Source organism: Adiantum capillus-veneris, chromosome 21 (assembly GCF_014529385.1).
Source record: "Adiantum capillus-veneris isolate H3 chromosome 21, ASM1452938v2, whole genome shotgun sequence".
Classification (NCBI taxonomy): Eukaryota; Viridiplantae; Streptophyta; class Polypodiopsida; order Polypodiales; family Pteridaceae; genus Adiantum; species Adiantum capillus-veneris.
The window spans coordinates 128,219,122-128,246,538 of NC_140951.1; the positions used below are offsets into that span (position 1 = coordinate 128,219,122).

General features: G+C 48.4%; 2 protein-coding genes across 3 annotated transcripts in view; one reads left to right on the forward strand and one right to left on the reverse strand.

Annotated features, from left to right (window-relative positions):
* The first annotated feature begins 228 nt into the window (after positions 1-228).
* The window catches only part of LOC147431704 (P-loop containing nucleoside triphosphate hydrolases superfamily protein), a 136,342-nt gene continuing 109,153 nt past the window's right edge, over positions 229-27,417 (forward strand). The window contains exons 1-5 of one of the 2 annotated variants that reach the window (XM_086494213.1): positions 229-484; positions 560-642; positions 730-776; positions 886-960; positions 22,721-22,910. In XM_086494213.1, coding sequence (XP_086350339.1) covers positions 355-484; positions 560-642; positions 730-776; positions 886-960; positions 22,721-22,910 — 525 coding nt within the window. In that variant the 5' untranslated portion in view covers positions 229-354. The remainder of the gene's footprint in view (positions 485-559; positions 643-729; positions 777-885; positions 961-22,720; positions 22,911-27,417) is intronic. The other variant, XM_086494214.1, reaches the window with a different exon arrangement.
* On the reverse strand, positions 10,175-13,799 carry LOC147431705 (uncharacterized). Its single transcript, XM_086494517.1, has 2 exons — positions 12,886-13,799; positions 10,175-10,271 (listed from the first exon to the last, which is right to left on the reverse strand). The coding sequence occupies exons 1-2, from the start codon at positions 13,797-13,799 to the stop codon at positions 10,175-10,177; spliced, it is 1,011 nt and encodes a 336-aa protein (XP_086350643.1).

A 27,417-nucleotide genomic window follows, 5' to 3' on the forward strand; every position in this document is an offset into this window, starting at 1 on the left:
GAAACCAATCTACTGTAACAGATCAGCGTGCGAGCCTATGTGGTCTAGAGCAGATAAGGTAAGGCTTTCGTCTCCTACACCCAGGATCAAGTCGAGCTTTTGGAGGTTGAAGGTCCTTCACCTTGACCTCGCTGAAAGTTATGGGCGTGACCAAGTACCTCTACGATTCCTAGGAGGAATCTAGGAAACTACACCCAGGATCAAATCGAGCTTTTGGAGGTTGAAGGTCCTTCACCTTGACCTCGCTGAAAGTTATGGGCGTGACCAAGTACCTCTACGATTCCTAGGAGGAATCTAGGAAACTAACCAATATCAAATAAATATTAGAACCTGCGACCTCGACAAACTTCCACCATGGCGCAAGCACCTTTCTTGCAGAAGTCAAATGCAGTCTCGAGGGCTGAGCTTCCCATACCTGCGACCTGCATGTCTTGTCCTTCTAGACTTCACCATCTGAGATTTTCCTCTTCATCACTGTGCAGAGGTTTGTATTTGTGTGCATGTGCGCAACGACCTTTCTTTCATTTTAGACATCGTCTTTGTTCCCATCTCAATGCAGGTAAACGGTTGCACGTTCACCTTGTGCAGTCTAATGAAAAGGTTGGAAGGAGCTTTTGTTGGAGCTTTCAGTGCAGTAATCAGGTACATGCAACCATTGATCAGCAGTAGCATGGTAAGGTATATTTGCTAATGTTGTTTGCACTGGCATACTGTTTTCATGTTTATTAGCCCCATTTGGAGACGTCACAAGGAGATGTTGAAGTGTTGCAAGCCAGGTGGATATATAAGCTAGTTCATTGGTTGCTAAGCATGGCAATATTGGTTTTTGCATAGTGCATTAGAATGGATTGGCTTGTGGAGGCACTGATATTTTGTGCAGTGCAGTACAATGGAGGAAATCTATGACATGTTGGCCAAGCGTCTTTTGACTTCAGCATTTATGAACTCCACTTCATCCAAGTATGTGACCTCTCTTTTCTTTATTTCTAACGAAAAGCTTGAATAATGCACTTTCATGTTTAAAACTATTTCTCATAGCATAAGTTATTTTGTGGGTATCCATGAAAATGTGCTTGATTTTTAGAGATCCACTTTATGCAAAGTACATGAAGGTTTAGGTATGAACATAGTGATTAGACTATGGGATCAACCCCTAGCTAACAGCAAAAACGAAGCTCGTCTGAAAGGCTGTCTTGTAGACATCTCCCGACGCGATTCTGATATGATGATATCCGCTTTTTAAATCAATCCTACTGAAACAAGAGGATTATTGTAGTTGGCCAAGACTATCATCGATCCTTGGACAGCGGAGAGCAGTAGGGTGTACTCGACTGTACTCGACTGGATAAGACCCTTTTCCAAAAGGTCTTTCACTTGGTTCATAATCTCTTCATTCTAGGCTCGGCTAACACGATAAGGTGGCGGATTCGGTGGTGTGTTTCAAGGTATCAGACCAATAAGTTGATCCTCAGGACGAGATCATGGCAACTCGCTTGGCAGATCCTCAGATAACCAATCGGCATGGGTGTGGAGAAAATCTTGGCTTTCTTTATCAAGTTCAGACCACGGCGTTGTTCTTATCGTACCAAGGGACTTCAAGGAGGACGTCACAAGCTTCCAAGGGAATTATGTAAAAGTCCTCCTGTCCCAAATACTCGTGACAATACAACCGAAGTTTGCCAATGAGGTGTAATGGCTATGTCCCGTCTGGGTGCCTTTAGAACTGCCTCTGCTGGTGGTGCCATCCGATCGGGTGTAATCTCGAGCCGCGCCGCCAGTTCAGGTGAAATGAAGTTGGCCTTGGCTCCTGTCACAAAGTGATGACGTGGCGGACAACAGAAACCCTAATTTCTGCCAGAAACCCTAAAATTCTTGCAAACCCTAATTTTTGCCAAAAACCCTAAATTCCAGAAATCGAGAAGGCGGATTATTAAAAAAAAAAGAAGGAAAATGATGAGTGACACGAATTTTGCTTTTGCTTTTTTTAATTAAAAAAAGAGGAAAGACTCTCTAAGAGAGAGAGAGAACTGATGCTTTTGATTTTAAAAGCTTTTGGGGCTTTGCTTTTGGGCATCCCTTGTAACCTTTAAATTAGTGGTGAGGGCCTCACTTCTCAGAGCATCTAGACCCAGAGTCTGAGAGTGAAACCCTAACCGCTCTCTTGTACTTTGATGATTGATTAATACAAAAAGAAATACCGAAAGGGGCGCCAGTCTTTGGGGCCAATATCTCTAGGCACGGAACTCCGCCGGGCCAGTGCAAATCTATTGTGATCTGTGAATTGTTTTGAAGTGGTTATTTGGTGCTGTTGCGGTTGATTCTTGACTTGGAGTGTCCAAGTCTGTTACAGTGGTATCATCAGATCAGAATAGCACCGGGAGACGTCTACATGACAGCTTTTCGGACGACTTTTGGGTTATTTGAGTTTTTGGTGATGCCTTTTGGCTTAACCAATGCTCTTGCGACATTTAACCGGATGATGGACAGGATTTTTCGAGAGTACATGCTATTTGTTGGCACTTTCTTTGACGACATTGTTTTCTCCAAGAATGAGGCAGAACACAGAGATCATCTGCTTCAAGTCTTTCAGGCATTACGAGATCACACATTAGTGATTAATGCTAAGAAAAGTGAATTTTTCCTACCATGGATACACTTTTTGGGACACATTGTGTCAGCAGCAGGAGTGCAAATGGACCCGGCCAAGATAGAGACTATCCGGGATTGGCCCGACTTGAAGAATGTCCATGAAGTTAAAAGCTTCTTGGGACTGTGTTCGTACTACAGGCGGTTCATACGAAAGTTTGCAGAGGTTGCTTCCCCTTTGCATATCTTGACACAGAAAGGAGTACCTTTTTCGTGGGGACCCCCAGAGGTGACTGCCTTTCAGACGTTGAAAGAGAAATTCACTACAGGACCAGATTTGACTTTGCCGGACTTGCAGAAGTCATTTGAAGTATTTTGTGATGCTTGTGGCCGTAGTCTGGGTGCGGTCTTGATGGAAGAAGGCCATGTCATAGCTTACGAGAGTCGTTTGTTCTCTAGGCCGGAGATGACAACACAGATCTATGGGAAAGAGCTTTTGGCGGTTATCCACGCTCTTACTCAGTGGTGGCATTACCTAATCGGAGCGGATTTTACTGTCTTTACAGACCATCAGAGTTTGCGCTACTTCTTGTCACAGAAGCAGCTTTCGGAAAAACAGATGCGGTGGGTGAACATCTTGTCACAGTTCCACTTCCAGATTGTCCATGTGCAGGGACAGAAGAATGTGGTGGCAGATGCTTTGTCTCGGAAACCGTTGGTTCTGGCTATTTCCGTGATACATCATAGGAGCTTTGAGGATATGGTCGATCAGTGTGCCACAGATACAGATTTTGCAGATATTTTCACACGGATACGGGATGGGGAGACAGTAGTTGGATACTCCCTTCGGAAAGGCTACTTGATGAAAAAGACTATGTTGTGCGTTACACAGCCGTTGAGGGAAAAGGTTATGATTGATTGCCACTGTCCACCTTTTACGGGTCACCGCGGCATTGCTACCACCATAAAAGGGGTAGAGAGAGATTTCTTTTGGCGGAGACTGAAGAAGGATGTGGAAGAGTTTGTGCGCAGTTGCTTGGTATGCCAGAAGGTCAAGTTTGACAGGCATAAGGCACAGGGATTGTTACAGCCTTTACCCATACCCACCCGCCCCTGGGAAAATATTGCAATGGATTTCATTTTTTTTTATCTCTCGAGAATACAGAATGATCACAATGATTTTCCGATTACATGGCACGCCTGAGACGATTGTCTCCGACAGAGACCCCAGATTTATGAGTTTGTTTTGGAAAGCAATTTGGGAGAACATTGGCACGCGGTTGCAGTTCTCGTCATCGTTTCACTTGCAAACTGACGGGCAATTTGAGATTGCCAATTCAGTGATTTTAGATTTATTGAAGTCTTGTATCTCGCATCAGAAGACTCAATGGGAAAAGAACTTACCTTTGGTGGAATTTGCCTACAATAACACGATACACTCTTCGACGGGGAAGATGCCATGTGAGATTGTTGAAACTGCTGCGAAGGTTCCATCCTTCCTGAGCACGAAAGATTAGAAATTTGAAGCGGATGAATATTCGCGAGATTTGGATACGGCTTTTGCCAAGGTTCGCGAGACTTTGCAGGAGTCTCAAGAACGACAGAAAAAGGCAACGGATCGCCATCGTCGCGACTGGAAACTGAAGGAGGATGATTGGGTGCTCTTACTTTTGAGAAGGCACGCCTAAGAAAGAAAAAGGGAAAGGAGAGGCTTTTTCCAAAGCTTAGTATGTGATACTACGGACCTTTCCAGATTACTGACAAGATAAATGATGTCTCCTTCCGATTGAAACTGCCAGATACTTGGAGGATTCATAATGCATTGCATGCGAGTCTCTTGAACCCTGTTAAGGGTGATGTGCTTGATGATGGGGAGCCTGATGAGCAACCCGAAGTGGAAGAAAACGAGGAGATCCTTGTTCCTGAACAGATTTTGGCACATAACGATACGAAGAAAGGTAAAGTCCGAAGGCGGTTCTTGGTTAAGTTCAAGAACTTTCCTGCATTTGATTCGAAGTGGATGGAGGAGGAGGACCTAGCAGATACTCCTCGGATTGTGAAACTTTACCTCGATGTTTTCGTTTAGCATAGTCTACTCCAAACGGAACCCAGAACTCAGCTTGGCCGAAGATCTGGTGCAGTGGGATGCACAAGAGGGGAGTTACTCCGCTCCTTTGTCAACAGATGGCTCGATTTTGATACTAAAGTCACTGATGTCTCTTTGAGCTTCAGGGATACTGAGAGCTGACAGTATTCTGCTGGATGACTTTATGAAATGGAATTCCTGATTATGATACTGATTTGTTCTTGACTTCTTGTGAGTGCAGGAACTGATAGCCGAAATGACTGCAGCATTTTGGTTTGATTGATCTCGAATAGACATGGTTGCAATAGGGGTTAGTCAATCGGACATCGATGAGGTCCCGATTGGACCTAGATGTGATTGCTAGCTACATTGTCGATAAATCATGGTCTAAGATCTGAATGAATGTTGAATGTCATGTGATGTCCTGTGATGTCTGGTGATGTCTTGTGATGTCGTGTGATGTGACTGTCGATTTTGTACATGTGCTAGATGTGCGTTCCTAGTACGTAGGTACTAACAGTCAGTGTCTGCTAAGATGGTTTATGGCTTTTGTCGGTTTTGCAGGCGTAATCGCGGTCGATTACAATGCTTTCAAGAGGGGGGTATGTCACAAAGTGATGACGTGGCGGATAGCAAAAACCCTAATTTCTGCCAGAAACCCTAAAATTCTTGCAAACCCTAATTTTTGCCAAAAACCCTAAATTCCGAAAATCTCGGAGGCGGATTATTAAAAAAAAAAAAAAGAAAATGATGAGCGACGCGAATTTTGCTTTTGCTTTTTTTTATTAAAAAAAGAGAAAAGACTCTCTAAGAGAGAGAGAGAACTGATGCTTTTGATTTTAAAAGCTTTTGGGGCTTTGCTTTTGGGCATCCCTTGTAACCTTTAAATTAGTGGTGAGGGCCTCACTTCTCAGAGCATCTGGACGCAGAGTCTGAGAGTGAAACCCTAACCGCTCTCTTGTACTTCGATGATTGATTAATACAAAAAGAAATACCGAAAGGGGCGCCAGTCTTTGGGGCCAATATCTCTAGGCACGGAACTCCGCCGGGCCAGTGCAAATCTATTGTGATCTGTGAATTGTTTTGAAGTGGTTATTTGGTGCTGTCGCGGTTGATTCTTGACTTGGAGTGTCCAAGTCTGTTACAGCTCCTCCATTAAAGAAAATTAGGGCTTCTTGATCTTTCACTTTGCCCCAAGCTCGGCAAAGTTTTGTACTTTCATCAATCGTGCTTTGGTCAATACCTATGCAATCCGGAACCAGTCCCGCTTTCATCTTGCCTTTTTTGCCACGTTCCTCTGCTGCTCTCGAACTCTCTGGCTTGTCTTCATTCTGTTCTTGCTGTGCCCTTTTAGGGCACTTTGCGGAGATGTGCCCATATTCCCCGCATCCAAAATACTTCCCTTCTTTGATATAATTGGCCCTCTCTCGAAGAGTGAGCCGGGGTCGTGTATCCTTGTCTTTCTTTTCTTGGTAACCCTTTCTCTTTCTACTTTCATTGAGAGGTCTATTGGGTTCTCTGAGTCAAGATCTCATCAGTGGGGTAAGTCAAATTCCCGAATGTATCGCAAAACCCCGTTTCGCACATAGTTACAAGGGACGGAGGGGACGGGACCTAGAGCCGCCTAACGGTCGAAACCGGGCCGGGGATGAACGGGAACGGTCGGAAATTCATCCGACCGGCAGGGTCGCAAGCTGCCGGGGACCGGGGACGGACGGGGACGGCTCGGAACCGGCAAAAAATTCAAAATTGAAAAAAAGGACCGTTTTTAACGGTTGCTTGCAGCCAACGTTTAATTTTCTGGGGGGGGCTTTGGCCCTTGGGAGGCTATAAAAGCACCCTTGGGCCTCATCTTCTCTCAAGCCTCTCCTCTCTACGTTGTACGGTCTACCGTCTACTCTCTAGTCTCTACACTACGCCGTCTACGGTCTACCTACCAACTTACAAGCGCTCAAGCTCTACCCTTGAGTCTCTCGAGTCTCTATCCACTCTCTCCCTCTGCTACCCTCTCAACTTTGAAGCTCTCCTCTACTCTCTCTCCACACAATCTCTCCTCTAAGCTCTTAGCTCTACTCTCTCCACCATCATGTTATCTCAAGCTAACTCCACTTCTCAAGCCGGCTCTTCTCGAAGGAGGCCCGGCGTGCAAACATGGTCGTGGTGGGATGAAGTTGACTCTACCACGCGTGGTAAAGGTGGCGGTGCAAGATTATGGACGTGCAAGCTATGCCCGTACAAGAGAACGGGTGGTGCAAATAAAGTGCGAGCCCATCTTCTTCATGAACCCGGTCACGAGATGAAGTTTTGCCCTCGAGTATCTCCCGAGAAGAGGTTGGAGCTTCTTGAGAAGCTCGCGGTGTATGAGGTCACGGAAGCGGCCAAAAGGGGCCGTTTTGTTGCCGTTGATTCCTCCGCCATGGCGACACCGCGAGAGCAAAGGGAAGCAAACCTTGACGACACCTCTCAAGCGTTCAATACAAATGCATCTACACTGTCCTCTTCCGTTGCGCATCGCCAAAGCACTCTCAACGAAAATTGGAATCCTAAATTCAGGAAGAGGTGGATAGGTCGGTTGCCCGATTCTTCTTCCACGACCACATTGCCTTCCATGCTTCGCGGTGAGTTTCCCTTGGTATATGCACATTGCAATCTCCCATTTTGTATTCATTATGGTGTCTCGACTCTCGACTCTCCATACTAACCAACATGCTCTATTTTGTGTGGATAGGTCTCCGTACTTTTGAACCATGGTTACGAAAATAGGGGAATATGGCTCCTTTTATGTGCCACCTTCATCGGAGAGGCTTCGCACCACCCTCCTTGACAAAGAGAAGCTTGCCGTGGAGCAAGCGGCCCAAGCAACAAAGGATTTGTGGGAGACCAATGGCGTCTCTCTCCTTGAGATGGATGGAGCGACACCCGCAAGCGGTCCATCCAAGGAGTGGTCGCCTACTCTTGGGGGGAGATGTACTTTGTGGAGTCACATGATGCATCCGACAGTGGCAAGGCCGCGGAGATGCTTGCTGCGGAGTGGACAAGCACCATAGAGATCATCGGCTTGGAGAGGCGTCAAATAGGGCAGCCGGGGCTATCATTGAGGGCATGTATCCCAGCATCCATGTCACATTTTGCATGGCGTATTGCCTCAATAACCTCCTCAAGGACATAGGGAGCTTGTCATGGATTTCACCCACCATTGGTGATGCCTCTCAAATTGTCTCCTTTGTGCTCAACCATCAAAAAGTGCGCCATGAGTTCTTAAAGAGGAGCCACTTGTCCTTACTCAAATATTCAGAGACAAGATTTGCATTCAATTGGCTTATGCTAGGCCGCTTGTCTACATGTGACGGAGCCTTGAGGGGCCTCTATTTCAGTGATGAGTTCCAGGCCATGCCGGAGTCTACATCAACAACATGACTGAAAGGCCGAGAATGGGCCGACAATGCCACTTGGTGGGAGGAGGTGAAGACCCTTGACGCCATGGTCAAGCCTATTCTACACCTACTTTGAGTTGTGAATAGCTTGCAGCCATGCATCGACAAAGTCTACGAAGCCATGGATCGGATGATAGAGACACTTGAGAAGCTTGTGCCTGACCCTGTTCAGTATGTAGTATGTGGACATTCATGGCTTGTGTGAGTCGAGGTGGAATGGATACTACTCTCCACTTCATGCGGCAGCTTATGTGCTTGACCTTGGAGTTTCAGGGAAGGCGTCAAGAGACCGGCAAGGAGGTGAGCAAAGGGTGGCGGCTTGCATTGGAGCGCCTCGAGCCTAGGAGTGACACTAGGCGCAAGATTAGAGACGAGCTACTCAACTACAGGCAAAAGAAGGGCTCCTATGGATGTGTAGATGCACAGGTTGATCTCAGCAAGATTGGCTCGGTTTTGTGGTGGGAGGACTATGGAGGAGATGGCCCACATTTGTAGCACTTGGCTGTTCGTGTCCTTAGCCAAGCATGTACCACTAGTTGCTTGGAGCAACTATGGAGTGTGTACAACCACATTGCCTCTAAGAAGAGGAATCGCCTTGGGGTCCAGGGGGCCAATGATTTGGTGTTTGTGAGTGCTAACTTGCGCATGCTTGCCAAGAGCGTCACACACAAGGCAGATCCCTTCACTGAGTGGGAGATGGCACAAGAGAATCCATCTATGGCCGAGACACTTTTGGAGGAGCTAGAGGAGGACTTCGAGCCTCAATGCGAGCCTCGTGAGGCCTCATATGTCGCTAACGACCTCGACTACGACGACGATATGGAGATTCAGCAGGCGAGCACTTCTTGAGTTTGATGATCATTGATCACTCTCGAGTCTAGAGTCTACTCCTCTAGAGTCTACCTACTACCTAGCCCTTTGTACTTTTTGTTATCCTTGAGGCTTGTCCTAAGTCCTTTTTGAGCCCTTGTGGCATGCACTTCTAATTTTGTATCCATCGATGTTTTATTAGCACAGTTGCGCCTATATGACTCGTGCTCTTTGGTCTATTTAGTGTAATCTGTGGTCAAAGTGATGCTCTATGTGTGTGGCATGTGTGTAAGTCAAAAAATGCCAAAAAAACTCTTTTTTTTGTCGTTCCGACCCCCGTCCCTGTTTCCTGACTTTTGCCATCCTGTCCCTATCCCCGTTCCTGACCCCGACCCGCCGTCCCATGTAACTATGGTTTCGCATGACCCATCAATTCTTGAATAGAGTTCGACTTTTGCTCCAGGCAGTAGTCTGGGATCTCTGTAGGGAGTCCGTAGCAAAACCGCTCAATCTGTTCCTTAAAAGAGACCTTCTTAAATGAAGAGGTTGGTAGAAAAGAGTTCCAAAATCTCTCGCAATAAGCGTCCAAAGAATCTCCCTTGGTCATCCGAAGATGATTCCAAGCGGTTCGTATATCTCGTTCGTACTCCCGAGTCAGCTAAGAAGAAATAAAGAGCCTTTTGAATTTCAACCATTTAAGTGGAGCTTCCTTCCTGAGAAGAAGAGTGGACCACCAAGTTCGAGCATTTCCTTTGAAGAAAGATGTAGCCCTCCTAATCTTAGAGTGCTCTGAGTAATGCCCTCCAGAGAAGGCTATGTCAAACTGCTGAATGAAGGCCAAAGCCCTCGGAGCATCTCGAAACCCAGAAAAGGATTCAAATTTAATCGACTGTCTACCTTCTTTGAATTCTTTCACTTTCTTGCTTTTGTCTTTGAGAAAGTCATATTGGTTGCCTCTGTAAAAATGCTTCTTCTTTGCATAAAAACATGTGATTGTCGGAGTCCAAACTGTTTGAGGATGACTCCTCTGTAGAACTGTCAGAAACTGGACAAAATGTGGGCTTCTTTGCCTTTTTCTTGCCCTTTCCGAAGCTTTGCTTTTTGCTTCGCTTTTTGCGTTTTCTGTCTTCCTCGTTTGAGTCAAAAGAGCTAGAAGAACTGTCAGAAGAAGAAGAAGAAGAAGAAGAAGAAGAAGAACTGGGTAGTCGCCTTCAAATCATACATGCTTCTTTTGCTTTCTTGCCGATGCAAAAGAAGATTAACGACCCAAATAACGTGGGAAGTCAGGCCCTTTCTTGCCTGTGCTTTTTCTCTTGCTTTTTTGATTTGTTGTTTGCGTCCAAGAGCCGACTAATCTGTGTCTAAACCACCTCTTGTAATTCTTGTTCTGTAAACATCCTCGGAGAAGGCGGTTTCTTGATTGACGGTATGAGCGGGATGGAAACACACACAACGCCTCTATAATCACCCGACACACACTCTTGGGATAATACACACACTATGGGGCACCACTCGGCTTACACAATCCACCTGGCCGAGACAGGGAACACATCGATGGAGTGAGAGGAGAGAGACTATCCATTTGCCCACAAAAACACACACACACGCACACACACACAAATCAGCTCAAAGGAGGAAGATTTCTGATCTTTAGATACAATTGAGCTTGGGCCGACACCAATGGGGCAAATAGCTCACATCATATGGATGAATATGCTAGATACAATCACAAATTTGAGCAAAGGCTTCACTCACGGGGAGAAGCTTACACAGCCAAAACCGCAGGAAAACAGTGAGGAATTTGGCAAAATGGACAGCGCCATTGCGTCTGGAACGGCCAAAAACCCCAGTCTACAATATCAAAGTGCTCAAATTCGAGCTTGGATGAGCAGTTTATGGCCAAAACAGGCTCCAAAAACAGCAAAACTGAGTTGCGATTGTTCCTCCTCTTCTCTCCACGTTTTTTCTGGTTTTTTCTCAGATTTTTTAGTGTCCACATTTCAATTTATTCCTCTGGCACCTTTGGCCTTTTTATGGACCTCAAACGGACCCTGACGTTTGAACATGTCAAAAAATGGCCACGCAATGCGTTTTTGTTACCCTTCTACATCCATCTGCACACCTGACACTCAACTTTTCTCAATAATGCATCCCGCAATCACGTGAAGTGGACCCCAAATATAGTTCTCATGATGACCTTTTTGCATAATTCATCACAAGAAAACACTCCCGTTGTGTCCTCACTTATCCACGTGCAAGTCTTGATCCCATTCGTGCTCCTGACGCCATTGGATGCCTCTTGACGCACCTGCGTACCTCATGGCATCGGCCCGTTGATACCTTCTTACGCTCTACCAACTCCTCATTATTATAGAAAAACACACTGATACTGGTGACGATGAAAATCAATGTACTATGTACACGTTGTCTTACCTGTACACATGTGGGCCCCACGTAACCACCTGGCTCTGGACAATGGGCAATTCTTTATTCGATGCACCATGCATGTGTATGTACATATGCGCAATTACTTCTTCCAGAAAACTCCTAACAATGGTTTGATGGGTGGTTCTGTGGCTTTTTGCCATTGGGTGTTAGGTGCAGCGGAATGAAGTTTGTGCTTTGCTCAAGATGAGTGCTCCGAACTGTGCTCAAGGTTCCTTTTGTCCTTATGGAAGGGAGAGCCTTCCGTTCTTAATGAGAGAATGCTATGATCACAAACAAAGTGAATGGACACTGTGCGTGCAAGTGTATGAGACTGAGAGATAGAGAGAGAAGAGAGATACGACACCAGAGATGTTGTAAAACCCTCCTCGGAAGGCCCCACTTTCGTCGGCGAGAGTGGTCTACTTATGATTGCACAATCTGGTACAAATGGAATGCATGAGATTGATGCAAGTCTACGCTACGTCGACGATGACGAAGTCGACCTAATGACTGAAATCTGCAATCTTTTTACTACTGTCCAAAAACGCTATGGGCTGAAATCTGCGACTGAGCCAAAAACGCTGTTTTGGGGGCTGTTTTCTGTGGGTTTTTGTTGCTGAAAATCTGCAGGTTTAGGGCTGAAAATTGAGGATCTTCAAGGCTGAAAGAATCTGCTACCTTTTTGGGCTGTTCTTGTTTGTCCTTCTAATGCTGAAAACTCCTAACGCTGGGACATGCAAAAACGCCAGGCTGAAGGGTTCGAAAACGCTAGTTGCTGGCTTCTTCAAAACGCTAGTTGATGGGATCTTCTTGGCGATGGTGCCCTGATGCATAAACGCTAGCTGAGGTTGTCTCGCGAGGGTGCTTACTGAAAACGCCAATGCTTTGGGAGGCTATGGCGAGGGTTGGTCTTTGCTTGGAGGAAAATCCACCAAGTTCTTGCTTGAGAAGTTGCCTGCTGAGCTTGGCTCCTGTTGCCTCTTCTGCCAAACAGTGTTTTTTTTTTTCCGAGAAAAAGATCCTTCTATTAGTTAATGAAAACTGCCCATAGGGCTACATCCACCTCTGCGAGAGAGGGCTACAACAAGCATGATGGGGAGACTCCCAATGAAAAAACAGCATATATACAATGAGGCTAAATCAAGAGATGGGAGGAGGGAAGAGCCACACAGGTGGACAGTAGTGCCATCTGAGCACCCCCTGGACTATGGTGTAGAAAGCCCAAAGCGCCAGAGTCGAAGAAAAGCCTTGCGGCGCTCCCGCATGCGGTTGGAGCTGCCCTGTAGTCCCTCAAGCTGTCCTCTGAGAGTATGGATCAGCTCTAGCCAAAAGTCACGAACAGTCTCTGCTGGTGGCACAGGACGAGCCTCAAAGATGCGGAAACAGCGGGCCCGCCAGATGAACCAGAGAGCTAGGCCGCTGATGAGCTCCCAACACTCCTCTCTCACTGCACCACTCCTGTGGAGTAATCTCTGTATCAGGCTGGAGTGTAGGTCGCCCCCCCTTATCACTATCATCCTGCTGGTGGAAGATAGCTCAAACTGAAGTGCTGGGCCCGTGAGGGTGGACCAAGCCGCTGCCCCCCAAGTGTACTGTCGAGCCGTGGAGAGTGCAGGCATCAGCCGAAGAACACGTAGCCATACCTGCTGGGCCAAGGGACAGTCCCAAGGACAGTGACGCTGAGTCTCCACCAACTGGTCACAGGCTGCACATGCGGCCGAGAGACCACTATGCACAAGCCAGCTCCCTACTGCTGTGGCTCTGTGTGCAACCAGCCACTGGAACAAGGTGACTCGCCTCGGCTGTCTGGAGTCCCACAGCCTCTGCCAAAAAGCTGCCAAGAACTCGACTGTGAGGCCCCCCTCCTGCCAATGTCTTGCTGCAGCGGGGCGGGCCTCTCTGTGTGCTGCAAGTATATGACGTCCAAGCTGAACAGTGTACTGAAAGAAGGGGACTCCTGGGCGGTCGGCAGAAGAGAAGGGGTCCCTCCATAGCCACTCACCAGGATCCCACTGTACTCGTGCCAGTGGACAACACTCCCAAGCCCATAGCCTCCAGTGTCCAGTCTCAAGAGCTGCTGGGTCAGGGTCTATGACGCAAGTCCTCCCACAGATGCCCACAACTCGGATCCTCTGGAAACAGCACTCTGCTACCTGCGGGGCCTCTACTGCAACTCGCTGTAATCGTCCCCCACCCTGAAGCTCGAAGAACAGGGCTGGGACAGTCTCTGAGCAAGCCCTGACTGAAATGAGAACCTCCAGTTGTGTGAAGGCTCCCATCCACCGCGGTGCTACAGGCTCGAGAGGCGTGAGCCACTCAGCTGGAACTGACTCTGAGATGTCTTGACACATGCTCTGCACCCCTCTCATGCCCTGTAGCTGGACAGCCTGCACCTTCTCTGACAAACCTGTGAACTCTAGCCAGTCACCTAGAGAACGCGCTGGACCTGCCGCCATGGGACCCCAAGAAACATGAGGCCGACTCCCAACCAAGTGGCCTCTCTGAGTGCTAACCATGGGGTTCCAGACGAGGGGCTGCCGTAGGCGCTTCTCCGTGCACGTCGGCTGTCTCTGCTCTAGGCCACGCCGTAAGAGCTCCCAAGATCGAAGCAAAATCACAGCGAATCTGTCCTCTAGTCTCCTGCTCAAACCAACTCGACGCAGCTCTGAGAAGATCCATCTGGTTGAAGGTTGCCAAGGGCCTCCTGACCGAGGCACCTTGGCAAGAAGCCTCTGCAACAAGAATTCCTTCCAGGGCTCCTCGCGTGGAAGAAGTCCTCTGACGACAAACTTCCCAAGAAGGGCTCTGCGCTGCTGTGCAGGATCAATGATCCCAAGCCCTCCCTGAGAACAAGGAAGTGTGATGACCGACCAAGCCACCTTGGCTCGGGCAATCTGAGTATCGCGACCTGACCAAAGGAAGTTCCTGATCAGCCTCTCTACCTGGCTGATACAAGAACTCGAGAAGATCCAGCAAGAAGTGATGTACCACATAGTCGCCAACAACACCTGGTTGGCAACTACTACTCTACCAGCCAGCGAAAGTCGTGCTGAGCTCCAATGTAAGAGCTTTCTCCTGATGGACAGGAGAAGAGGAGCAATCTGCTGCTCGTGGGACAAGTCCAGACCAACCTGACAACCCAAGTACCGAACTGCAGTCCCTGGAGGAATCCACCTGAAACCCTCTCCTGGCATCCAATCTGGCACAGGAGCACTGCCAACCGAGAAAGCCATTGTCTTTCTCCAATTGATCAATGCGCCCGATGCACAACAGAAGGTCTCCAAAGCCTGCTCACATCTGTGTAGATTGGACTCCTGGCCCTCTAAGTAGAAGGCTGAGTCGTCGGCAAACTCAGCGTCCAGAAGCTCATCTCCCCGTATAGGGAGTGCTAAGCCTCTCAAACCAACCTGCTGTGACACCAAAAATCTGCTCATCGCCTCCGCATAGAACAGAAAGAGAAAAGGGGCAAGAGGACAACCCTGTCTGACCGAACGTGTGAGCATGAAGCGCTCACCTCTACCTCCTGCCAGTAGCATTTGACTGTGAGCCTGTCTGTACAAAGCTGACACCCCTCTGATCCAAGCATCTGAGAAGCCCATCCTGCGTAGCGTGCCCTCTAGAAAGTCCCAATCAACTCTGTTGTATGCCTTCTCAAAATCGAGAAGAAGAATCACAAGGTCCTCCCCACGGAGCCGTGCAAGGGCAGAAGCCTCCCAAAAAGTGAAGATGTTGTCAAGGATACTGCGTTCCTTGACAAAACCTGTCTGAGTCCCATGTATAAGGCTCTCCAAAAGTGGCTGAATCCTCAAACTCAGAGCCTTGGCAAGAATTTTGTAGGCTGAGTTGAGAATGGTGATGGGGCGCCACTGTCGAATCTCATCCAAGGAGCCACCCTCCTTCGGAATGAGGTAAATCAGGCCCTCACTCATGCTATCCGGCATCACTCCTGTGTGCAAAATGTACTGAAAGGCACTACAAAGATCTAGGCCAAGCAGGTCCCAGTACTCCAAGAAGAAGCTGGGAGTCAGCCCATCATCACCTGGACAGCTACCACGAGGGAGGGCCCTAAGAGCCGTGTGCAGCTCCTCAAGCTGAAGAGGTATCTCTAGCCTCTGGCGCATCTCCTCAGTCACAAGACAAGGCATCTGTGCCCAAACCTGCTCCCTGCATGCATCCTGTCTCTCTGACTCGGGCTCAGCCGACAGTAACTCACGATAAAAGTCAGTAGCAACTGCACGCATATCCTCTGACTCACAAACAACTGACCCATCAGGTCTCCTCAACTGATTGACCTTGGCATGCGAGTGCCGAGGTCCCATTGTCTCAAAAAAAGCACCTGTCACTCTGTCACCCCCCTGAGTCCACTGAGATGCCTGTCGGTGAAAGGCAAACTCATGGCGCCTCTCCTCTGTGCAAGCAAGCTCCTGTCGAGCCTGTTGTAACTGCTCCTCCAACCATGGACTGTCTGGATGCTACTCCTGCATCCTCTGTAGTGAAGCAATGCCTCGTCTGAGACGCTGCTCCTCCTCTCTCGCTGCAGCCTGTCGAGCCAGAGACTCCTGGAGAAAGAAGTGGCTAAGCTGAGCTAGGCTTGAGGTCACTCTGTCTGCAGGTGGAGCTTGGCTGTCCATGCCCTCTGTCCATAGAGCCTCGATCCTCTCTCTGAGTGTTGAGTCCAACAAGACCAGCTCTGGGATGCGAAGCATCGTGCTCCCACTCCTCTGCCTGTCTGCCACTGTGAGGATCACTGGTGCATGGTCCGAGAAGGATGTCCCTACCAGAATGCCCACTGATCCCTCCAAGTCATTGAAGTGGTCACTAGTGTAGAAGCGATCCATGCGCGATAGATTCACTCCTCCCACTCTTCGGTCCGATCTAGAGAAGGCAAGACTCTCTGGAGGCCTCACAAAGCCAGAATGTTGCCATGTGTCCGAGACCCTCAAAGTCATACACAACCTCTCCCAAGCTGCTAACTCGACTCCATGCACAGTAGCATGGCTGCCTCCGATCCTGTCAGAAGGGTCCTCCAACATGTTGAAGTCCCCTCCTACACATCACTGGTCAACCTGTGGCAAAGACTCAACAATCTGTGACCAAAACTCTGCACGAGCACTCGCCACATTGGGCGCATAGATGTTCAGGAAACCCACAAGGCCACCCTGAACCTGCATAATAATCCATTGAGCCCTGCTTGGCACAATAATCCCTCTGCCCACAATGGCCTGCTGCAATGAGTCCGCAATAGTCATACATACCCCACCTTGGATGCCTCCAAGTCCAAAAACAGCTGACCAAAAGGTATCATAGCATCCACGCAAAATTTGACCACATCGCCGAATGCGGCTCTCAGACAAATGGTGCTCCTGAAGCATAAGGAGATCAATCTCTCCTCCCACAAGGCAACGCTGAAGCTCTTGACGCAATCGGCCCCTCTGTCGCTGAAACTGGGGCCCACCTAGTCTCTGCACGTTCCACGAGACGATCCTCATGGGGAGCGAGAGAGAACAGATGCTGCCGCAGCAGCAAGACGGGCTATCTTCGAGGCTGGCTTGGATGGGGAGTAATCCGCATCCGAGCGCCCTCTAGATAGGCGAGACTGCAGTGAGTGCCTGGTCCAAGCCCAAGCAGAGCGAGCCGTGCGTAAAGCAACCTCCTCTGTCCAGGAGTCCTCATGAATGTATACATAGCAAGGCAAACACTGCGTATCAGCAAAAAAGTACACCACAATGTGTCTACATCCTGCTGAGTCTGGGGGTGTCACCGCAAACTTGGCCAGTGGCCACAAAGTCTGCAGCAAATCTGTAAGGCCAAGTTCTCCCATGTGGTGAGAGAACTCGAGAACATGTGTATGCAACCATCCCACCACTGAGTCGAGGGACCACTCTGTCTCAGTCCTACCACAGAGGGGGAAGGAGAAACCAACTGCTGAGTCCAAGGCCTCTGTCCCCCTAGCGGCAAGGAACAAAGTGTGGACCCTGAAGCAGGCTGCCTCGTGGTCTGCTGCGGAATCGCCGAGAAAGCGAGTGAACCCGTAATCGAAGAAATCCCAGCGGCGTCGGAGGTCAATGCTCGTCAGACCACGAGGGATAGCTGCAAGGGAAGATGTCTGAATCTGCAGAGGGGGCCGCAAGAAGGGTTGACCCTCTCTCGCTAGGCGACTCGTGGCAAAGGCGCTGCCAAGAGATCTCCTAGCCGCCGGCGAGGGACCAGTCTCCTGAGTCGACTGTGGTGCTGGAGCAGGAGGAGGGGGAGAAGGAGCTAGGGGGGGCGGAGGAGAAGAGAAGCGGGGTGGGGTGACAGAGACAGGGGGGCGAGGTGGGGAGTGGGCGGGCGAGGGGATGAGGAGGAGGAGGGGAAATCGGAAGGCGGAGTGGTTGGCGAGGGTGAGGCGGAGGTGGAGGTTGGCGTAGGGGGCTCCTCCTGCTCAAGAGGACCAAAGCGGTTCCCCGTGGGGACCCACTGTTGTTGAGTAGGCACCTGAGGGCCACTCTGAGTGCCAGGCTGTCTCTGTGGCCCCTGGCGTCGACGGCCACGGGCCTGCTGCCACCCCTCCTCCGCTGGAGCCCCAGGCTCGGAGGGTGGCTTTTAATTTGTGCGCTGTGTCGCTGGCTGTGGCTGCGGCCAGCCTTGTCAGGCTGGGGCTGAGGCTGAGGTGCGGGTCGTGGTCTCCTCCCTGGACAGGCCTTCGCTAGGTGGCCCATCTGTCTGCAAATGAAGCACTGGTTCGGGAGACCCGAGTACTCCACACTCTGTCTAAACCAACCCCCACTCACCCGAGGCAGAAGGATGACCTTTGGGAGCGTGTGGGTATCTCTGACCAAAACTCGAATTGCAGGGATGCCAGCCGCCTTGGCAGCTACTGATGCTGCCGTACGAGGTGTCTCCAGGACAGTCCCGATGGCGGAGCCAATCCTGGAGAGAAGTGGAAGGTACTCCCTCCGTAAACCCGAAAAGCAGACTGAGATTGGGATGTCCGCCTCCTCTACTAGCACATCCGAAGCCGGGTCAAAACCATGTCGCCACTGTCGAAAGTGGGCGCGTGATGCTCGGATGGCCAATGGACTCATAGCTATGACCTTGGAGGCCATCTCGGAAGTCTCAAACTCAATTTGGTAGTACCCCCGTCCGAGAATCTGGACATCCAAGATCTTGCCCACCTCTGCGAGGAGGCGGGCCTGGAGAAGGTCTCACAGCTCTCCTCTGCTAGGACGGGTGCCGAGAACCTTGCAGATGACAGAAGTCGCCTGCAAGCGTTCTACCTCTGCGGCAAGGCTCGCTTGCTCTGTCAGCGAAAGAGCAAGTCGAATGGTGGGCTCAGCGGGGTCGGGCGAGGGGGCTTCAGGCCAATCCCTCTTAGGTGGAGCTGGAGCCTCCATCTGTGTCTAGTGCTGAGTCGAAGAAGCGGGCGGTGAAGAAAATCTGCGAACCATAGTTACCAGGAACGGGAAACCGGAACGGGAACGGGGAACGGGAACGCGGAACAAAATGCCATTCCCTGTTACGGGTACTCACGTTTGAAACACGGAACGGGGATTCAGAATGGGAACTTGGAATGGGAACGGGGAACGGAGACCTGAAAACGGCCATTCCCTGTTACTATGCTACGAACGAGTACGCCAAGCACTTGTCCGAAGAGAAAGCGTTGCCGAGCCAGGTGCAGAAGATCTTCGGGAGCGAAGAGGACGGGGGGGGGATGGGGGGACGGCGAGGGCGAAGTGGGCAGCCGGGTAATGTGCGGGTGCACAAGCGGCAGCTAGCGGGGGGATGGGGTGGGGATGGCAATGCGAGAGGAGGGCAGCGGGCAGCCTTTGGGGCAGCGCGAAAACAGGGGGGGGCAGCGGGCGGGCTGTGGGGCAGCGGGTGGGGGGGGGGGGGGGGGGGGGGGGGAGAGAGAGAGGTTAGCGTGCAGGGGCAGCGGGTGGGGGGGGGGGAGAGGGTAGCAATGGCGCAGCAAGGGGGGGGCGAGCAGCAGTAAGTTTTAAAGGCTTTTTACTATAACTGCTTTTCAGGCCAAGGGCCTTTAAATATGAGGCTAGGGCTCATTCTCTGGCATGCTTTAGTACGAAGGTGCAGAGTCTGGAGTACCGGCTTGTACTGTGTTGATGCAATATAAAGAAATACCGAAAGGGGCGCCAAGGTTTGGGGCCAATACTCTCGAGGGTGGAATTCCGCCACTCCGTGTCACGTGTCATCTCTCTCTCCATTTCAGTTCAGTTGTTATTTGAAGTGCTTAAAGTTGTTCAGTCTGTTCATTTCTATTGGCACGTGGTGCCCGCCTTGTGACAATTGCCTACGAAAGAAGTCCGAGTCTATGCAACAACTCATGGGACATGCCAAACAGGGTTTTGCTATGCACACTGGCACACACCGTAGACAGACTTTTGGAAGTCAAAACCGGACAGGAACTGACTAACGGTAACATGCTGAAGAGAAAACAATCGAAAAAGAAACCACCAGTCCCTAGATAATCAGCAGAGCTGGGCGCCGAGTACTACAAAGAGGGCAAATGTTATGCATGCAGGGAACAAGGGCATGTGCTTGCCAAGTGCCCTAACAAAGCGTCCAATGATCAGACTGAGGACAAGCTAGAGAGTTCCAAAGCGACAGAGGAGTAAGCAAAGAAAGGAAAGACGAAGGTAGGATTGGTATTGGATTTTATGGGGACCAACCTAGAACAAATGGATGAAAGTACAGAGCTTTGCAGAGCATGGGCAAAGTACGAGATCAAGAAGCTCTCTTCTTTTGAGACGGAAAAGCCAAGGCCAACTTCATCTCAATTCGACTTTAGATTATGCCCGAAGAAACGGGACCACGGGTAAGGCAATTCTAGTGGCACCAAGACGGGATGTTGCTATTGCACCTGTCATAGGCAAACTTCGGTTGCATTATTAGGGGTATGTAGGGCATGAGGACTTCTACATCATGCCTTTGATATGGGTGTGACGTCCTTTTGGGAATTCCGTGGTACCATAAGAACGGGCTTGTGGTTGACTACAGGGCTAGGAAAATGTCCCACTTGCATTGGCTTCGGCCGTTTCAAAATTAATGAAATTTAGTGTGTTTGTTTACTCGATCCACTTGAATGAGTTAAATGACAATAAAATGTCCAATTTGTCTGACCTTGAGAAAAAACGACAGGATTTCTTGCAAGCTCAAGCCGATTGCTTCTCTGAATGCTTGTCGAGAGAGTTACCTCCTCAGCGACTTGAAGATCAGAGGATTGATTTGATTCTAGGCAGCACACCACCGAACCGGCCACCTTACCGAGTCAGCAGAGCCCAGAATGAGGAAATTATGAATCAAGTGAGTGCTTCTTGAAAAGGGTCTAACTTAGCCCAATACATCACCTTACCGTTTGCTAGTGTTGTTGGTATTGAAGAAAGATGGATCTTGGAGAATGTGTAACACACTTGGACACTCCAAGTCGAGAATCTACCGCGACACCACCAATAAATACTTCAAAACAGTTCACAGTTCACAATTGATTCGACATTGGCCCGACGGAGTTCCGTGCCTAGACATATTGGCCCTAAAGATCGGCGCCCCTTTCGGTATTTCTTTTTATTTTAATCTGCAACTCAAAGTACAAGCGAGCCTTCGAGTCTCACTCTCAGACTCTGTGTCTAGATGCTCTGAGAAGTGAGAGCCCAGAGACTCTTTTAAAAGTTTACAAGGGATGCTAAAAAGCAGAGCCCAAAAGCTGTCCCAAAAGCTTGAAGTTAAAGGCTTTGAAAAAATAAAGCAAAAGGAATCACTCTCTCTCTCTCAAGCTCTCTTGCGTAAAATAAAGCAAGGCCAAAAAGCCCCAGCGTAAGATTTTCTGCCAACGTTCCGTAGCCAAAAAGCATGACAAAACTGCCTCAGTAGTCCGTACACGCTGCCACGTGGCTGTCCGCCTGCTGATTTTCCCTACGCTGCTGATTCCCTGCGCTGCTGCCGTACACTGCCTGCCACGTCACTACATCAGCTAGGACGTCTGTAACATCTGCTGACGTGTCAAAGCCTAAAGAATGGAGCCAACTTGCACATGTGGGCCGAGGGGCCTAAACCCTAAGAAGAACAAGTAACAGAAGAGGAAGTCCTACCAACTTATGGGGACCCCGTTCGATGGGGCCCCAAGTGACATAAAGGATTAAAATAAAGCAGGACCCGCACACACGCAAAAACTGATGACGTGGTAGATTTTCAAAAATTGCGCTAGCATGATGATGTGGCAGGCTGTATGGATTTCCACGTGTTGCGTTGGCTGATGACGTGGCAGTTGTACGGATTTCCGTGATTTACGTTGGCAGCTTTTTGGCTTTGTTTTTGGACCATATGCTTTTGAGTTTGAAGGCTTTTCACTGTAACTGCTATTTAGGCCAAGGGCCTTTAAATATGAGGTTAGGGCTCGTTCTCTGGCATGCTTCCTGGAGAAGGTGCAGAGTCTGGAGTACCGGCTTGTACTTTGATGATGCAATATAAAGAAACACCGAAAGGGGCGCCAAGGTTTGCGGCCAATACTCTCTGGGGTGGAATTTCGCCACTCCGTGTTGTGTGTCGTCTCTCTCTTTCAGTTCAGCTGTTATTGAAGTGCTAAAATTCTATTCAGTCTGAAAGCATACTGGTCCTACAAAAGAGCAGACAGAGCTATTGGAATTTTATTTGAGGGATCTTCGCCCTCCAACCCGGACTTATTAACCACTCTCACCCTTACTTCTTCGCGCATCGGGCGCGCTCCCGTCTTCACCTCTCATGTCTTATAGGGCATAAGCCAATTAAGATCCTCATGTTGGTCATTGTTTTCCCTCTTCTTTGTTGGTGTTAGGGTTAGGGTTGGAAAGAGCTGCTGCTTCCATGGTCGATCGCTGTAGTTCTGGATAAGACTCTTCCTCGAAGAAAACTCGACTCGTGTTGAACTCGGCGTGTCACCCGACAAGGTGGTAAAACAATGCAGCAACACCACAACTGAACAGAAAACATCAAACTGAATTGACAATAACACTTTAGTCAAGACACACGGTGGGTCGAACTTCCCCACTTAGAGAGATTGGCCCCTCAACAAGTGCAACTTGCAGTATTTCTTTGCATATTAGAGAACTGTTGCAGTTACGACTGTTCAATGTAAGCCCACTCACATAATTGGAGAACTAAAGGTGTCTTGGCCTCTGATTTAGAGGCACCTAGCCCTAAAAGCAACTTTAATTCACGTGTTATTTACAATTAACTCAAAGTCTTTGTTATTAAGGATAACTGGCCAAAACACAGAGCAGGTAGAAAGGAAGCTGGCTAAGGTGCATTTGATAGAGCATGTATTTTACTGACATGGTAGTATGGTATTCTGTGTCTTGCAAGTTTGAATTTCTGCTTTTGAAAAACTGCAATTGCTTGAATTCAGGTATATTGTTGGAATGGCTGGTCCACCTGGAGCTGGAAAGTCCACTGCTGCAAGGGTGGTGGTTGAACGATTGAATGCTTTGTGGTTTCAATCAAATCCAGTGGCAGGTGAAGGCCCACAGAATAATATAGCTATCGCCCTTCCAATGGATGGCTTTCACTTATATCGTAGTCAACTTGACATGATGGAGGTAAAATAAAAAAGTTGAAATTTAATGTTTTTCCGGTCAGGTTATGATACTTCTCAAGATTCAAATTACATGTTATTCCTGTCAGCAGTAGGAGCTAGGAAGTCTGCAAGTTTTGAGAAACAGCGTGTACAGATTGAAAGGACATAAATAAGTGGAAGGAGTTTATAATTGTTACCAAATTACAAGCAGCAGACTATGAAATGGGTAGATGATTTGTGGGTTTGAACAAGGGGCTAAGATTTCTATGTAGAACTAGAAGAAGCGCAGGGGAAAGTGTCGGCAGATACGTTTGTTATATTTGGGCAAAATGTTTAAAGTTTGGAAGAAATGCTTATTGAGCAGTTATGCTTACTTTGCAGCTACCTCTGACATCAACAAAGCGGAGTCTACTGTATTTAGTTGTTGGCAACATTTACAGAATATTGCAATCAGATCTGCATCAAAAAAGTCAATAATGGTGCATACAATGCTAGGAGGAGCTTTGTGATGCTGGCAAGCAGCAACACCATCTTTGTGATAGCGCAGCAAGGGGTTTTACTACCTTTAGGGTTTGGTCGAGGACCGGAGCGACGTAAAATCAAGCATGTAGCAGTTATTGTATACCGTACAGAGCACAACGTTAACTGATTCAACAGAATGCAGCAGTCACCTGTGAGAGACAGTATCCCTGTGGACATTACAAGAGCCTTACATGTCTTAGTATGTGACTTATGAAAACTTATAAAAATGCATTTGTAAGAGCATACCCGGTCTTGCGTGCAACCTTGCCTCAGCAACTCCTGTCATAGATAAAAAGTTTCCAACATATTAGGAGGACATAAAATGGCTCAATGTCCTACCAAGGGTGAAGACACTGCCAAGACTTCTAAAAGCTGCAGAGGGGAGGAAGGCAAATACCTTTGCTGGGTTGCTATCTGGTATTCTTTGCTCAACAAGAGGATGGGTCTTCGGAGGTACGCAGAGCTTGTGGAAATGGGCAAAGGCTAACTTTATTCTACCCAAGGAGCATCACCCCTAGGCTTAAAGCCTAAGGAGCTGGGACCAGAGATAGATACTAGTATGGTATTGCCAAGGCATGATGTGGCAGTGACTCTCAAGAATTGTGGCATGCTTGACACTCAGACTCGGAAAGTCCATTTGAAACACAAAGCAAAGACCTTGTACAAAAGGGGAATTTGTTCCGGTTGTATCTACTTCTGCAATTTCCAAATTAACGTAAAACAAACGGACGATCTGTTATTGTATCTACTTCTGCAATTTCCAGATTAATGAAAACTCTCATTTCTACTTACTTCATTTTGTCGGAGAGATGGAGCATTTTGAGAGTAACTTTAATCACAGTTAGCTTGAAGGAGAGAGATCGACCTTGTTGAGGGCTTATGCGTTTGTTTGTGTGAAAGTTTATCAAGGGAATTTCTTCCACGACGACGTGAGGATCACACTATTGATCTTGTTCGTGGGAGCTCACTTCCCAACAAACCCCCTTATCGAGTCTTGCTTCTTGTGTTCTCAACTCAAGATAGATGTGGATACTTTTGTCATAGTTACCGGGGAACGCCCCCTAGCCCCCGTTCCGGCGTTCCGGGGGGCAGTTCCCTTCTCGAACGTTCCGAAATGTCCCGGAACGTCTGACGTTTCGGGTGGCCAGTGCAAACCGGAACGGCCGTTCCGGAACGTTCCGGAATTCCCCTGGAACGGCCAATGGCTACAAACAAATTTGGCAAAAATTGAAAAAATTGAAGTAAATGTTTGGGCTTCTTTTTGAAGTGTGCAAGGCCTCAAGGACTCATAAAATGCACCCCCTCCCCCTTTCTCTCCACAAGCTAATCCTCAAGGCTCAAGCTCTCTCCCTCTCACACTCTCAAGATCTCTCCCTCTCAAGACTCTCTTTCTCAAGGCTCAAGGCTTTAGGCCTTAAAGCTCTCTTCCTCTCCCTCCCACTCTCTCAAATCTCTCCCTCTCCCTCTCTCTCTCTCTCTCTCTCTCTCTCTCTCTCATCATCTAGTCATAGCAAGGTTGAATGGTCTTCAAAACGAGTTTTTTGTGAGTATTAAAGTCAAAGCACTCTAATACTCCTTGTATTTAAACACAAGGAGCTAAAAAATGCACTATTTGGGTGTTTTTTATACCTCCCGTTCCGCGCCGTTCCTGTTCCGGACCCCTAGCCGTTCCCCCGTTCCGCGGGGATCTCGTCGCCGTTCCCATTCTGCGTTCCGGGTAACTATGACTTTTGTGCTTACCTGCATGGTTTATCAAAAAGTCAGATTAGGGGGAATTGATAGTATTACGGCTCACTGCGAAAAACATCTCTTTGGGAACGATCCGCTTTTCTGTCTGAACGGCCCGAAGATCGTGCTGCAAAATGTTTGCCTCTGTACAGACCTCTGCTGATGTGGCATCTGTAGGGCCTGATGATGTGGCAACATATGACGTGGCACTTTTTTGACAGTGGGAAACCTTTTTGGCGCTAATTGTAACTAGCATATAATTTTACCCGCGTTTGGCAAAACTATAAATAGTAGATGAGTTTTAAGTGCTGTTGAGGCGAGGTGCCTATATATTAGAGGCCAGGGTGTAAAAGAAATACCACAAGGGCATTTATCGAGGCCAATGTCTGTGAGAATCGAACTCTGCCACTTTGAAGTTTGTGTCTTGACTGAAGTGTTCTCTTTTAGTTCAGTTTGTTTTTTCCGTCAGTTGTGATGATGTTGCATTATATTACCGGTTTGTCAGGTAACTCGTGACCATGGAAGCAACTGCCTCTATTCAACAGGAAGAAGAGGAAGTGAAAGAAGAGGCTTGGGATGAAGAAGGTGACATCCCAGACCAAGAAGACGAGCTAGATCATGTTGATGATGACGACCGGAGGGCAGTTTGACGGACAGTATGCTCCACTTGACACGGAGAAGGCTTGGGAACAAAGTCAGCATCCTCATGGAGCATTTTGCCTATTCTAGGGATCCAGTTTATGCAAAGTACATGAAGGTCAAGCCTATGAACACAGTGATTAGATCGTGGAAGGGGGTGATCAACCCTTAGCTAAAAGAAAAGCGAAGGTAAAAGCAACCAAAGAGTCTAACAATAAGAAGGTTGCCAATTTGGTTGCGAAGCAGCAGCAACATATGCCACCCTACCCGGGTTTTCTTGGCAGGAATTCAATCTTTATGGAGCGGGTGTTTTTTGGCCTATATGGAGCAGGGATGCCTGGCTCTTATGGGAGGGATGTATGTCGCGATGCCTGGCATGCAGGGATATCCATATCGATTTACCAAGGTGAGATCGAAGGCATGTATAGATGACAGATGCCTCCAATCTTCGACACAACTTTCGCCACTGAGGGCAAGACACTTCTACAACCTAATAATACGATCAGCTCTCTCCAAAGGAGGGTAAAAGGATTACAAAGGAAGAGGCAATGACGTCAAGTTCGACAGTTTTTAGGGCCTCAAGTCGAGAAGAAAGCGCTTGCTTTTATTGAGCAGCTCGATACCGCCTTCTCAGGAGGCAACTCCAATGAAGCCTCTCTAGTCAAAAGAACATCTTCTTTCTCAAAGGGAATGCTCTCCAATGGGGTTGACCCTATTGCTTCATGGATAGGTTTCAAAGAGTTGGGATAGGTACTTAAGACTGGGGTGGGATTTAAAACATTTGTTGGCTTCTTTGTAGCTGACATCAGTGTATGAGCCAGATATCTTGATTTCTGAGGTATGGCTGCAGGCTGCCTCTTGACTAAAGATATGTTGTGGTTTGCCTCTTGACTTGAAGAGGTATTGCCTAAAGTTGGAAGTCTTAAGCATATAGGGGATGATGACCCATGCCTTGCTCATAGGGGAGTTGAGGTTTGAGAATGAGCGATGTGATGAGAAGTTGTAGGATAAAGGGCAAAAGAAAGAGAAGGAGGAGGGGAAGAGGCCCATCATGAGAAAGCTAGGTTAAAGGACTAGAAAGCCACATATTTCAATTGGATAGAAAGTGGAATGGTACAAGCAAGAAAGGTGCTACACGTATGGGGAGCTGGGCCACATTTTGGACAAGTATCTGAGAAAGGAGAAGAATAAAGCATACGTTTAAAGCTGGTAGGAGAGGAAAGCAAAGATAAATACAAGGCTTGTGTCGAACCTTTAAGGGGTGCAATAGGATGATGAATGTTGAGAGCTCTACAGAGCGTGGGGCAAAGTGGCACTGATTTTCTTCAACAACGGTCCCAAGGCCAATTTCACTTCACGAGAGAATGGTGGCAAAGTTGGGAGTGAAGGCTGGGGAGATGGGGCCACAATTGGATACAACTTCAGCGGAACAAGGGTATGAGGTTGGAGTGACATCTTTGATTGGCAAACTCTGCTTGCATGTTCAAGGTTATGCTGGACATGAGGATTTTTGTGCTTCTTGTTGAGAAGGATAACAGATCTTGGAGAATGTGCATAGACTATGGGAATTTCAAGTGTCACAAGTCGGTGATGTGGCAGATGATTGAAGAATTGACAGCTTACAAAAGACGGTGGAGGGG